The 14,390-nt window shown below is 32.3% G+C and overlaps 1 protein-coding gene across 1 annotated transcript in view; it reads left to right on the top strand.

Moving 5' to 3' along the window:
- The window catches only part of LOC123698305 (A disintegrin and metalloproteinase with thrombospondin motifs 7), a 51,655-nt gene that overhangs the window by 24,397 nt on the left and 12,868 nt on the right, over positions 1-14,390 (top strand). The window contains exons 4-7 of the mRNA XM_045644884.1: positions 5,404-5,566; positions 7,980-8,585; positions 8,733-8,909; positions 9,277-9,527. Of these exons, the coding sequence (XP_045500840.1) occupies positions 5,404-5,566; positions 7,980-8,585; positions 8,733-8,909; positions 9,277-9,527 (1,197 nt within the window). The remainder of the gene's footprint in view (positions 1-5,403; positions 5,567-7,979; positions 8,586-8,732; positions 8,910-9,276; positions 9,528-14,390) is intronic.

Raw genomic sequence — 14,390 nt, 5'->3', positions numbered from 1 at the left:
TAACTATAAATCGGCGCTATTTTCGTGTAACATTTCTATTAGTGAAAATTTACTCGCCTCGCCTATCTCCATCCGGTGGATGCAATAAATTCGAAATATATATTTGCTATAGACTTTAGTGTAATATAAATTAACTCCAGTTAAAAGATATTCATTAATTTAAATTTACTGTTCTGATAATTGTATCAAAAAAAACTAATACTTACTTCATATTATTTATCACATAAGTCACGATTTTTAGTTGTAGTATGAGGTCGTCGATAATTTTGCTTGAAAATAAAATCTACTCAATGTCAAGTATCGTAAAAAATAAAGAAAAAATCTTAAGGTTTCGATTGAAGAATAGTTCAATGTCACTATGGTACGTTCCATCAAACTGCAAATCTACTAGAACCTATTTCCTTGTAACACTATAGGAGTTACACAATTTCCGCAATACGACATTAAACGTGTTATCTAACCTTAGATATAATGAATTCCTAATCTGGGCCCGAACAACATTCCTGCTGCAAATAATGCAATAAACGAAGATAAAATCGACATTATCTAGCCTAAGAACCGGACAACCAGTGACCTAAAATTAGCATAGCGTTTGTAGATTCCCCGAATTTCAGTGAATGCCACGAACTCTACTTTATTTTATTTTATTTCGCGTTTAAATGTCCCGAAGAATCTTTGAAATGGTATAATTTGTCTTAATTAAAATACCAAGAAAAGACATCCATCAATATAACTGCTATAACATTTTAACAATTTAATAATCTGGAAGTTTCACGGGTTAGATGATGATTTATGGGCTAAATGTGTCATGTTTTCTTTATTTACATTTTACAAAAGAGATAAAATGCATCCACTAATTATATATTGTTCAACAAAATGATGAATTTAAAAAATAACCCTTCCAAGATACATTAAAAATGTCATTAATTTAACCACGATACTTAGGGTACCTAGCAATAATTAGCAATAATAAAGAAAATCTAGCAATAATTGTGACAACAAGAAGTGACTCAGGTTTAAAGCAGCAAACTTCGCATAAATTTTTCTATTTTCTTGAAACCTTGTTAGGTTCAAATAAGGAATTAGGGGTCACTTACGTGTAATAATATGGTCATCTATATCAAAGGAATTCCACAATGTCTTAAGTATGATCAATAATTTATATAATTGTTGACCTCAATTACATGGTACGAGGTGTCAAGGCTCAGAGATAAGGACGAATTAGATTGTATCCGATTCATTGACTTATATTGCGACTGCAAGAGAGATCAAAGATGTACCGCGGAAGCGACGCATTTTCGCCTGCAATCGGTTCTTGGAAATCGCGCTATCACTCGTTCACAACTCAAGTGACCAACACGCACCGCTACCAAGAACCTACACATTGCATTTTATACGCATTTCAAAATGTTATCACTATGCATTACAAATAAAACAAACAAATTAAATCTGTAAAGTGGGGAATCTTTATACATATACCTAGTTCGATTTTTTTTTTACCTTAATGTCTCTGGAATACTGATTTTTATTTAGGATAATTAATTATATTCTCTACTAAATTTACCAGGACGTTGTATTGAACGTTTTGATTTAAAATGAAAACACGTTGCACCTTTGGCCTCACTAACCACGTATCTGATCGAGAAGAGACAACACAGATGTAATGCTCATGCATTTTTATGACATGGGACAAAAACTTGACAATTTGAAAGTCGTCGCATGATTTCGAATACATTTCATGCATATTTAAACGGTAATTATTGCATTACAATGACTGATGAATGCACCGAAATTATGTAATAAGGCCAACGTGAAAGATCGTGTGTTGAATAAAACAAAATATCTGCATATAAATCAAAGGAATGAGCGTTCTTGTAGAACTTTTTTCAATGAAAGAAGGTTTGGTACTAAATTTGAATTATGAAGATGGCATCGATTACACTGAGATATATAATTACGATTTTCAGTTAAGATAACAGACCAAAGAGTCGGAGATATGAGTGCATGGATATAATGGTAGGGTAGAGCTAATGGTTGTTAAATTGGCGCCATTGATAATAAATTTTCACATTGGTAACACTGGCCCGACGCTTCCAGACGGGTTATTTGTGCCAAGTCGTTAGGCTCAAAATAATTTACATAACAATTCATATCCATAACATTATGCTAATATTAGCACCCTGTATTTTTGGACATAATTGAATATTTCTCATTAAAAGTAAAGAATCCATTTGATTATGCGTCATAAAGTACAAGAAATATACACACGGGTGAATTTTTAATATTATCTACATGCCATAGAGTTATATTACATGGTAAACAATACAAGAATAATATAAAATTATTTACGTTAAACATTAAATAATAATTAACAAAAAAGTATAATAGTATACTAAATACTAAAAATAAGCATACTTGGATACTCGTTTAATAAAGGGGCAATTTTTTCCATTTATTATACAAATCATCAGATATATAATTAGTTAATTTCATTACCTACATTGTTACACATAGGACTCATTAAATAGGGATTTAAAATTAATATTATAATATTTACCAAAAAAAATATAGTAAATTCACACTTTATAATAATTGTTCGGAGAATTTCACTCATTTGATGACTCTTTTATAATAAGTATTACTTTGCTTGGAATTTCCCACAAGAAATATCGTAAAAAATTATATTAGTGTAATAAAAGTCATTTGTGCGATACATTTTTTAAATGTTTAAACTTCGTGCTTGTATTGGAAATATAGCTACGGGAAAGGAGTAACAATGAATATAACCGCTAAGGAGTTAGGAGCAAAGACCCCATAAAAGATCAATAAAATAAAGGATTCGCGGCCTAGGTGCTCAAACCGCATGCTCTAGGTACCTACATTTTAATACTGTGAAATCGGTTTACAGGACAAACTGGTATTGGCCCGCATAGATAAAAAGACAAACTTCATCTAAAGCATCTAAATAGATGTACATCTGTACAGGTAGGTACATTCATAAGTTTTTGAAACGATTAAAAATAACTGTAAGTATCACAGAGATCTACATAGCAATATAGTCCTACATTCGTTTGGTATCAGTAAATTTATCATTTTCTAGGCAAATTTATTTTGCTGGCAAGCTAAATAAAGATATTAAATCAATAATATATCTTTAAATAGGTACCTATATGTAAGCCTCAATATCTTATACTTATACTAAGACAGGCATGTAGAATGTACATTAAACAGTCTGGGCAGAAATAAAAAGAGTTAGTACTCATAAAAATAATAATCTTTTTTGGAACCCCACAACAAAGCCACTTAAGAAGTCTCGAAATAGGATGCAGTGCTAAAAATGCTGGACGTTTGCCATAAGCAAAAATTGCATCACTATAACTGCTTTTTAACCAGAAAGGTATACTACTAGACTTATTGACGCTGATCTGGTAGCAGTTTAATTGCCACGTATATATTATGGATCTGGGGTAACCATATTTGCTTCTGCTAATTGCTGTTACAAGCTTAATCTGTGTATTTAGTCGACATTCGATCTGTTTGCCCATCGATCCACAGCTTACCTTGCTCAAGGTTATTCCTTAAGAAACGTTATTATTCAACGTTACACAAATAATTGCAATTGTAAAAACTCATTCGATAGTTGTGAACTTTTTAAACACTGTTCTTGAAAAAGAAAATCCATTTTACAAATATAAAATGGCACGAGAACGACTCTTCGCACATCAATTTATCTACATAATTAATAAAAATTTGCATGCCATTTCCGCATACATTTTTTAATCAACGTGGTGAAGAATGAAATAAACGTTCTTAATATTTATTCACAGCGATCTGTTCACCTTTTTCGGAATTAATGAATTAAACTCCGAGTGTTTGGTCATGGCATTGCTAACTCCATAAATCTTGACCGTGTGCTAACTCTAAATCTACTTTTTGTGGCCGTCTGTAGTGAGCAGATTCTGTGGACGATATGCGTTAAACTTAAACCGCAATTTATTGCTTGCAGACATCATTTTTCAAAGTTCGACGAGGTTTCCTGTTCTGTACTGAAATTAAAACCCAATCTTTATTTATGAAGTTGGAATACAAAAGGAACAATATATCGTTATTTTACAACGCGATTTAACCTTGAGTATTTATATGTCTACTTAACGAATCTATTTATTACAATATATCTAGTGAAAACGATGAACTAGGTATTCTGTAACTAATTTTGTTCTAATTATATCAGATATGACAGTACGAATTACAACTATTCAAACAATGCGATATTAAAGACCGGTTCAACGAATTAAATTAACAAAAGGAAAATCAGTAATAAATTGAGCGACTTAATCTATTCGAAACTGTAATTAATCAAATAGCCGTATAATCAAATAATAAAAATGTTTGGTATATTAAATAATAATAAAACTAACTTGTTCTGCTTAAAATATATTGATTTATATGAACTTTCTAATTGATTAGCCTTTTCAGCTTAAGACATGAGTAGAGATGTATCTAGTAGTTTTCTATATTGACCTATATTATAGTATACGTCGAACCGATTCCATGTTATTAAAATTTTATTGCTTCATAAAAAACCACGTTGATTATAATGCCAAACTCTCGTAACTATGTTTTATGATAGTTCCGATCTAAAAATATTTTTACATCTCTTCGTAGATTGAAAACTAGTTTTGTGTATGTCAAAATTATTTAAATTTTCTTGTAAATAGCAGGATATTTATCTGTTTTTAATTAACTCTATTGATGAACAAACAACGTAAAAATTAGGTATAGATTCTCTCGAAAGCTATTCTAAACCTGATTTATTCAATTCCCTCGTATAACTTAAGCCATTGCTCACCGACTTAAATTCTTGAAACCCTTTATAGTTATTTCACTAAAGGTTTGCTTCAAATAAAAATAAAAAGTGAAAATCGCACTGCCACCCATTCACAGGTAAGAGCAGGTCTTAAATCACTGAGTCATAAGTAACATTGCTCGACTTACGTTGCTACAGGTATATTTATATTACACAGGTACATATAAGGTTCTAAAATAGGATTATTTTGATATTAAATTTAAGGATTGGGAAACATGAATGAATGAATGAATGAAAAATTCTTTATTGCACACAAAAATACAAGATTACAAAAAAGAATGAGTATTATTTAAGTAATATTTAAATAAAAAAGCATGAATTGATTAATTAATTTTTCCTTTAAATAACTCAGCCCCCGGAGTCACAGACACAATAGAAAATCTATTGTGTCGTGGATCGATCGGGCCGCTTGGGGCTCAATGGGTTAATAATACACTTAACACATAGCAGCTGTCAAAAATGTTCTTAGTATGTAATTATATCATATTAAAACTATTTTTTAACAATAATGATAATAATCATATATTTGTCTCCAGGCCTTCAGTATCATTTATCACACCAGCGATGATCGTGGAGAGACAAAGAGCGGACCAACGCACGCGGTCCCGACCGCAGGAAGCCGCTACCTCATGCCATTACACCGGCACTGTCAGGGGACAACCTTCCTCCAAGATCGCTATCTCCGCCTGCGATGGACTTGTAAGTCTTATCTTTAATGCCCACCTCCTTACACATTATATAATGATGATAAACTACAAGAACTGTTTGACTTTATCCCCGAATCGATGCTCAACAACATTCCGGATTCCCCGTCATTATAATCGAACGGGAGGACGTTTACTGCCACTGTTTCTTTTTTTTAACAATTAAAAGAACGCTATAACATTTTTTATATCCAGTATGAACATTCATTAAAATTAAAACGCTCGTTCGTTTAATTTACTACAAACAAGGGTGTTAAAAAATATAAAAGAATATAGACGTAAAATAACAATTTAATCTTTTTGACGCAGTAAAACCACTTTTATAAAGTTAAAAATAAGGAATGCAATTTCGATGACATATTATGACGTCTTATTTCATGCGTGTATTCTTTATTAAGTTCCTGAAGTGAACAAGTAGCATTTGTAATTCCGTCAGGCTCGTTATCGCAGTGCGATTTATTTTTTTACAATGTGTTATTTATACATAATTGATTAATATGTTATTTGTCCAGTAGTCTGTAAGGTCCCATGGCAGATATTACAACAATTAAATTGCTTCAGTAGAGTAAAATAGAACTAAATACTTATATTACTCTATTTCCCAATCGACTATTCAGAAATGTGAAAATGAAGTATGTTTTTCAGTATTAAATAATTCAATCGTATTTAGCTGTACAAAATAAACAAATTGCTTACATGCATGAGTGTAACGTTCTCTTTAATTTTATTCAGTGTCGGTAAACCTGTTCAAATGATCCGCCGTCGCGATAACCACTACTTAGTTACGACATAATGTCAAAATGAAAACACTAACGATCGATTCATAATCGAGAATTTCTTTATAAACCTTTAGAAATTCAAATAAATTAATTTTTTAATATCTCAAAATAAACATGTGACTCGAGAAGCAATATCAAGGCAACAGCATCGTCAATTTGCATTTTGCGCTGTGCGAAATTATAGTGTCTGTAGTTAAATTATTCTACAAAATAGAACCAACCGGTTTAAAGTGAGTTGGTTTAAACCAAAAGTTTAGACACGATGTAATTAAATATAATTTACACTTGGTTGACTCGAGGTCGCTGCTCAGAGGCATGTCAGTCCTCATTAATCAACTTTCGTTCTTCTTCAACTGGTTACATATTTTTATTAATAACTTTTAATGTTAGGTAACATATTCAACCATACGCCATATATGGGCCAAGATGGATGTTTTTTACCAAATAGAGTTTTTACAAAAAAGCCGCAATTCCTCACCGGTCGGTTTTCTATATAGTCGAAGTCGAAGTGATTTAAGCTTACATAAGGTACAAGTATTTTGACAAATACCTCACGAAGCAGAACTTATTTGAACAAAATCTAAAGATAGATATAAAATATGGGGCACTTAATATAAAATTCACTACTGCGAAAAATTTATCCGTCATCATCACAGTCATCATGTCATCTCTCATACTTGAAAAATAACAAGCAGAGCAATATAAATTATAAAACAATTCTCGTAACAATACTTGAGTGCCTATTGCCGTTTGTGTTACATAAATATTATTATGAACAAACTTCACCACTTACTATCTATTAATTGAATGTGTATTAAGTGCTATTTTAATTTGAATGTACGGTAGCTTTAAAAGTCCTATTGAATGAGACTTTCGCAGACGGCCTTCCAATTCACAAGGCCGGCGACATACAGGCTGGCCGGTCGCTCAACTCAGTAATAACATAACTACGATCCTACACGTAGATTATTTGAATATATAATTACGCTCGCAAATAGGGAAACTAAACCATCGAAACGGCGCTTTGAGATGTTATATTTTTAAAGCGCTGAATAAAACTTCTGAATTATAAGACGAAGTACAGTACCTACTCGTGGACAAGTAAAATGCCAACCAATATGGCAATTATGGTACTGAAGAATTTCTACAAATAATGTAAAAAATCTCGTTATTCAATAATAAATGAATACTGTCACTTCACAACTTGTCACACATAAATATAGTACAACAATCTAGCAGAGTTCATAAATTTTCATATTGATAAAATAGTAACTAATAAGTTTGTCACTATGCCGTATTGTTATCAATCAATTTATCTGTTACAAGCGTTTGCTTGTAAATAATAGGTGTAAGATTGTTGACCTACTAACGGCCGATTCATGTTGAAGTGACTTCTGCAATTTTCAATGACGCAAATGTGTTACATGAAGTGCTAAATTTGTTAGCGCATAGATATTAGGTATATTAAATTACGCGATTTTATTGACCAAAATGAAAATAAAAACACCAATTGTATTTATTCATTTAATGGAAATGTTAATTGTCTTATTAGAATTTGGAAAATAAAATACTCACAAAAAACTCACAATCACATAAACCTTAATTAACAAAACAAATTTTCTTTCTCAGGCAGGTCACTTACGGACTGAATATGGAGAATATTGGATCGAGCCGTCTAATCAAATACCCACCGATAGTTCTAAAGGACGGCCACATATTATATTCAGGAGGTCAGCGGTAGATAAACTTGAAGCATTTCATAGAAAGAAAAGAGAAATTAAAAAATCTCATCCAAATCATAATGATAATCTTAATATTAGACCACATCGAAACGAAAACCAAAAAAATATGAAATATACTGACTCGAGGCGAAGCCATAAAGATGCTATGGATCCTCGACGACGGGCATATTTAGAAGAGAAAAGGAGGCGATTAGAAGCACTGCGACGAGATCCTGTAGCTTTCAGAAGACAACAAGCAGTAAGAGCTGAACAGAGACGAGTTCAATCAGCTTCAAGAAGCATATCACTTGAAAACAGTAACTCTATTGAATTTTCTAGAAACAGAACTTTCAACAAAAATAAATTTGAACATAGACCTCGAAGAATACAGACGCGCCGACGAAGACGAAGAAGGTCGAAAAATTGCGCCACGAAACAACCTCCTTATCAATGGAAAATTAAGAACTTAAAAAATAAACAGATCGAAGAATACCAAAAATCTCGATATAACAAGGTATGTTTGTTTCTTGACTAGGAAACCAAATAATTCGTCTATAGTTACATCCTATATTAATGGGAATAGATAGAATAGAATTGAATATAATTTTTAATCAAAGCTTTAAAAATCTGGTTAATTTTAAGTGAATTTGTATGTTTGTAGAAGTATCACCGATCCCATCACTCAAACGGCCGTTGGGATATAGAGGCCACGAGGCGGTCCACCCGCTCCGTGAGCAAGCCGCGCCACGTTGAGGTTCTTCTAGTCGCCGACAAGTCTATGACAGATTTTCACAGTCAAGGCAATTTGGAGATTTATCTTCTTACTATCATGAATATGGTTCGTATCTTATCTTATTATTTATCTAATACATATAATGTCAGGTATAAGTTATAATGATATCTCAAAAATGCATAATATTATGTAACATATTATAAAGGTACATTCAAAATCCGTTCAAATTAAGAATACACTTTGCGATGCAGGAAAATAAAATACAATTAACAATTTTGTTATGTTTATATACTTTATAATAATATCCTCATAATAATTATTCAAAGTTTTATCAAACGCAATCTAAAATATGTTTTTGACCATGATAATAATAGCTTTATCGTTTATTTTAATGTTGAATGCCGCCTTTCTCAATACATATCACCATGAATAAAGTACTTAAATAAATTTAAAAATTAAATATTTTGCACAGGTATCATCTCTTTATATGGACCCAACAATCGGCAACTACATTAAAGTAGTAGTGGTTAAAATAATTGTCATTGAAGAATTACAAGCGGCTCCCGATTTGGAAGTGACAACGAACGCAGATTCCACCTTAAGTTCGTTCTGTCGCTGGCAAAAGCAGCAGAATACCAACGATGACAATAATCCCCACCATCACGACGTGGCTATTCTAGTCACCAGGCAAGACATATGCAGCCAGCACGACTCTCCTTGTAGGTACGAAATTATCGCTTTACTTTTCATGATAAATTACTTTTATGGCTAGTGGAAAAATAATTCCATCCAGACGATATAACTTGAAGCAATATTTCAATCGTTATACTTTAAAACTGTATATCCACTTGTGCACGTTTGAATACAGTTTACGAAATAAAATCGACTAACGCAAATATATTATTGATAATCGCAATAATTTTTTGCAATCTCAAGTCGAGACAAGGTCAATGGCAGGAGCAGGCGTCTGTTTGCTGTGTAAATAGAGTGGCAGTGAGTAACACGCGCCGAAATAGAACACTTTCGAGATTCTGGCGTGATCGTCGCCATGTGGCTGCAGGTGGCCCACCGCCGTTATCGGAAATAAATATCGCCCATTTGACGTACAATAATAAATCTCATATCCCACATATCAATTATGAAATTCTTTCATCAATCTTTTACATACGTAAAGTTATTCAAATAAAGTGTCGCCTAGTTTTGTACAGAATAAAAACAACAAATTGATAAAGTCAACAATATAAACGATAATCTTGTACTCGTACTCATGTTTTATCTCTACTGACAGACTTATTGCCAATGCGTGACAATAAAATAACATGTAACGTATGTGCTAATATTGAATAGGGTCATGGCCGTAGACTCCATATCCATAACGTTATTAGTAATTACAACTTAAGAAACTTAAACTGGACGACCGATAAAAAATTACCAACTTAAGTTGAAAAATAATGTCCCACTCCGGTTTATGTCATGTTATTTTTATTAAGCATTAAACATATTATCACAAAAAATACTATAAGTGGAATTCTTAAAAAAAACTGCAGGAATCCACTTGTACAACATTTTTTGTATCGGTAACGGCTCTGACCGCACTGCCAAATGTGCCGACATCAAAACCGCCGACATTAAGGCCAAGGATGTTTTAACAACAAATTGAGCATTCAAAAATTTTAACAAAAGCCTATAACCATTCCGCTATACGTAATTATAAGCAAAATATTATTCGAGGTGAAGTGATTATTTCCAAATACTCGCCGCACCTCTCATGCGTCTGTCGATAGTAACGAGTGAAGTTTCAACGCGGTTAACCACACATAATTGATCAAGTAGTGCTATTTGTTTGCTTTGTATTAAACTGTTTTCTTCGTGGAATCTATTTAAGAGTATTCAAAATGCATCTAACGCTGAACGATGTTTTCACGTAAACATTCAACTATGCGTGAGCTAGAATAGAAACAGTTGAAGAAAAACAGATGTCCTACTTATGTAATATCAAATTAACAAGTATCCCATATTTGTTTATCTATCGATGAAGTGTTTATTGGACAACGTTATGTATTCTTTTATTTTTATCCCACTAGCTTGCAGCCGTTTCGGCTCACGGAGGAGCTGTTGCGTATACGACTCACGTATTTTTACCAAAACCAGTGTATAATGAATGTAATAAGGAATTCTGATGCGTTCGGTAAACGGTACAACCGAGAAGTCGAATGTTCTCGGAAGCCGGCAATCAGAAGACAATGAGTGTGTCGGTAACGGTGTCAGGCCCCCAGGCGGCTGTCGGACCTACAAGACATTCATGAATTATGCATTGAACTGCATAAAAAATGCAGCCATCAATATGAACGCATTCGTAAATATCCCATAGCATACCTACCCGCCTATTGAATGTATGTCAACACTGTATAATTCTCGTGGGGCGTAGAGAACGGAAATGGAATATATTTATGTTTTTCTTTAAACACAAAATTTTGTTAGGTCATATAGAAGACATAATCGTGATAAGAGTGTTTAAACGAATAAAGTTTATTTGATAGCGATATGATAAATTGTTATCGATTTCGAATTTGGCATTGTGAATTGTGGCACGGCGAGAGTGGTTGACGCCACGCCGTCTGGCTGCCGTTTCGACACTTATCTCACCTTTTTGTAATGTGTTTTTATTAAAGCATAAAGAAATACGTATCAATGAGATTTCTTTAGCGTATGGGTATTTATGTTTATTTGTTTCATTCACGATTTTTATATATACCTATGTCAAAAAGCTCTGCAATGATTATTATGTAATGACATGCGTAGGTACATTACGTACAGTATTTCTTCAAGGTTACCTATGATACTAAAAAAAACTTCGTTCATAGTAAAACGAGTTCTTTATAATATGTATAAGGTTTATCAACTTACTGCAATTACATTAAATTGCGCAAGGTTTTTCTTGAAACAATTTTTATTGTTTATGAATAGGATTCAAAAGTTATAAAAGACGTCACGATTTTAAATAAAAACTTATAAGGAGTTTAGGTTGATGTTGTTTTTGTGTAAAACTTGTAATTACTGCATATATTAAAATTATACTTAAATTTTGTAATCTATAAATTGTTAGTCTTCCATCCTACACTATAAAACTACATATTATAACCCACTTAATTTAATTTTTTTTGCAATAACCTAATTTAAAAATGCTCAAAGAATTATAAAATTCTTGTTAATTTTAAGTTCACTGCGTACCAAACTCTACATCTAATATATAAAAATCAATGCCACTTTTCGTTGTAATTCCATAACTCGAGAACGGCTGAACCGATTTCGATAATTCTTTTTTTATTATATTCCTTGAAGTACGAGGATGGTTCTTATGTAGAGAAAACGTTAATATGTACCACGGGCGAAGCCGGGGCGGACCGCTAGTCTAATATATAAAAATCAATGCCACTTTTCGTTGTAATTCCATAACTCGAGAACGGCTGAACCGATTTCGATAATTCTTTTTTTATTATATTCCTTGAAGTACGAGGATGGTTCTTATGTAGAGAAAACGTTTATATGTACCACGGGCGAAGCCGGGGCGGACCGCTAGTAATAAATAAAATCACATTCTCAATTTATTAATTATATAATATAATTGAGTTATTAACGTTATGTCAATTATAGATTGAGTAATTACATATCCTTGTTTATTAACAGAAATTTTAAATGGAAAGTAAATGAACAGTACTACGATTTCACTTACATTCTTGATTTATTTTCAACAATGTTGGAACAAAAAACAAGACAATTCGTATTTCTACTTAATAAATAATAATAAATAAACCGGATGCCCTCCACATTACATTATTCTCTTTATATTGTGTTGTCAAGTCTGTGCTTAACTGTGTCCAATTTATGTTAACGTTTGGATCGAGCTCAACATATGATTTATGAATGTACACAAAGGAGATGTTAAATCAAAATGTAATGTCATTATATGGTAATTGCCTTGAGATTGCGACGCAAATTGCGCCTTACATAATGTAACCGGAAAATTACTGCTAATATATTTGAAAGTTTCTTGGGTATTAATTAAAGTAGTGTATTAATCGATTTTGTCAAGTTGTACTTACTATATTAATAAATATCACCAGGCCTATAGATAATAAAACGTTATACAATTATTAAGTCGTACATGAAAAATTAATTAAGCTACTCTAAGTGTTTACGCAAGCACTAATCCTTCTCGTAAAAGACATCAACGCGCACACCAATATATGTAATTGCTTTATAAAAGTTACACTCAATCACGTTACAGCGAAGCCAAAAAAATCACGTTCATGTATATCATAACATGAATATAATATTTGAGTAAATTTAGTTTCGTTATGGCAATTAAAATATTTAGTAGTTGATAAGATACGTAATATCTATAAAATAGTCGCGTGTCGTGTGGATGGCATACCTATGAGTGTATAGAATTTATTTGAAAGAATTTATAGCTTTTCATCGGTTTCCGCGTGAGTCAGAGCGCGCTTATTATTAGCCGGCTATTCCTAGCCGCATCCATTTGTACATTGAGTACGTCCGCCCTTCCCTCTTTCTTAGATCAACATTATCAAACGATCTGTGGTGATTAATATAAAGTCACAAAATTCCATGATTCTAAAAGGGAAAAGACGAAGAAGTATAGTTGATTTTACAAATGTTTTCATGATACAATTTGTAATACGAAAAGGCTACCGCAACTATATTTTACCACTGTCAATTAAGTCTTTATATTTTCAAATCGGACCAGTAGTTCCCGAGATAAGCGCGTTCAAACAAACAAACAAACTCTTCAGCTTTATAATATTACAGTATAGATTAAATTCTCAACATAACTAATATTAACATCACGCTGCGCCCAATTACTCGTCACGATTTTTATATTGTCGATCATATTATCTATCTTTCGATGTGTCAACACTATTGTATGATGTAATATAATAATATATTAATACTGTCGTGATAGTCATAGATTGTCTTGTTTGGTTCCGGCGCCTCAGAGATATGAGTCCATACCTCTATATACAAGAATGAGTCCCTATTTTCTTGGTCACGGCATCACGCGTGAACGGCTGGACCGATTTCGATAATTTTTATTTTTGTGTTCGTTATTGTCAGGAGAAGGGTGAGGTGTCTTATGAAAAAATGACAGGATAACGTCTGTCATGTTAGCTAGTTATTAATAAAAATCGTAAGAATTTTCCATCTCAAAATTTCATTCCCTGCGAATTCAATGCAAAATTTCAATGATTGCTTGGGAAATAATTATAATATGTATTATAATTGTTTAATGCGTATTTATTCCGTGGATAACATTTAATTAAGTGGCTATATCTTGAATTATTCTACGCTATATTCAAATGAGCTTTGTTTTTTATGCTCTAGCGCTAAATAGCAGCAGATATACATATTTTTCCGATTCCAACAACAAACAACAAAACTATATAAAATATATTTGTCTCGTATTCTGATTAAAGTCGATGTTTTTTTTTATATATTTGCTCCATAAATTAGTATATTTATTTAATTTTAATACTATATCCTGTTACGATTTCGGAGAAAAAATAT

Source organism: Colias croceus, chromosome 16, assembly GCF_905220415.1.
Source record: "Colias croceus chromosome 16, ilColCroc2.1".
NCBI lineage: Eukaryota > Metazoa > Arthropoda > Insecta > Lepidoptera > Pieridae > Colias > Colias croceus.
The sequence above is the reverse complement of the archived record's forward strand: the minus strand, read 5'-3'. Positions and strand labels throughout refer to the sequence as shown.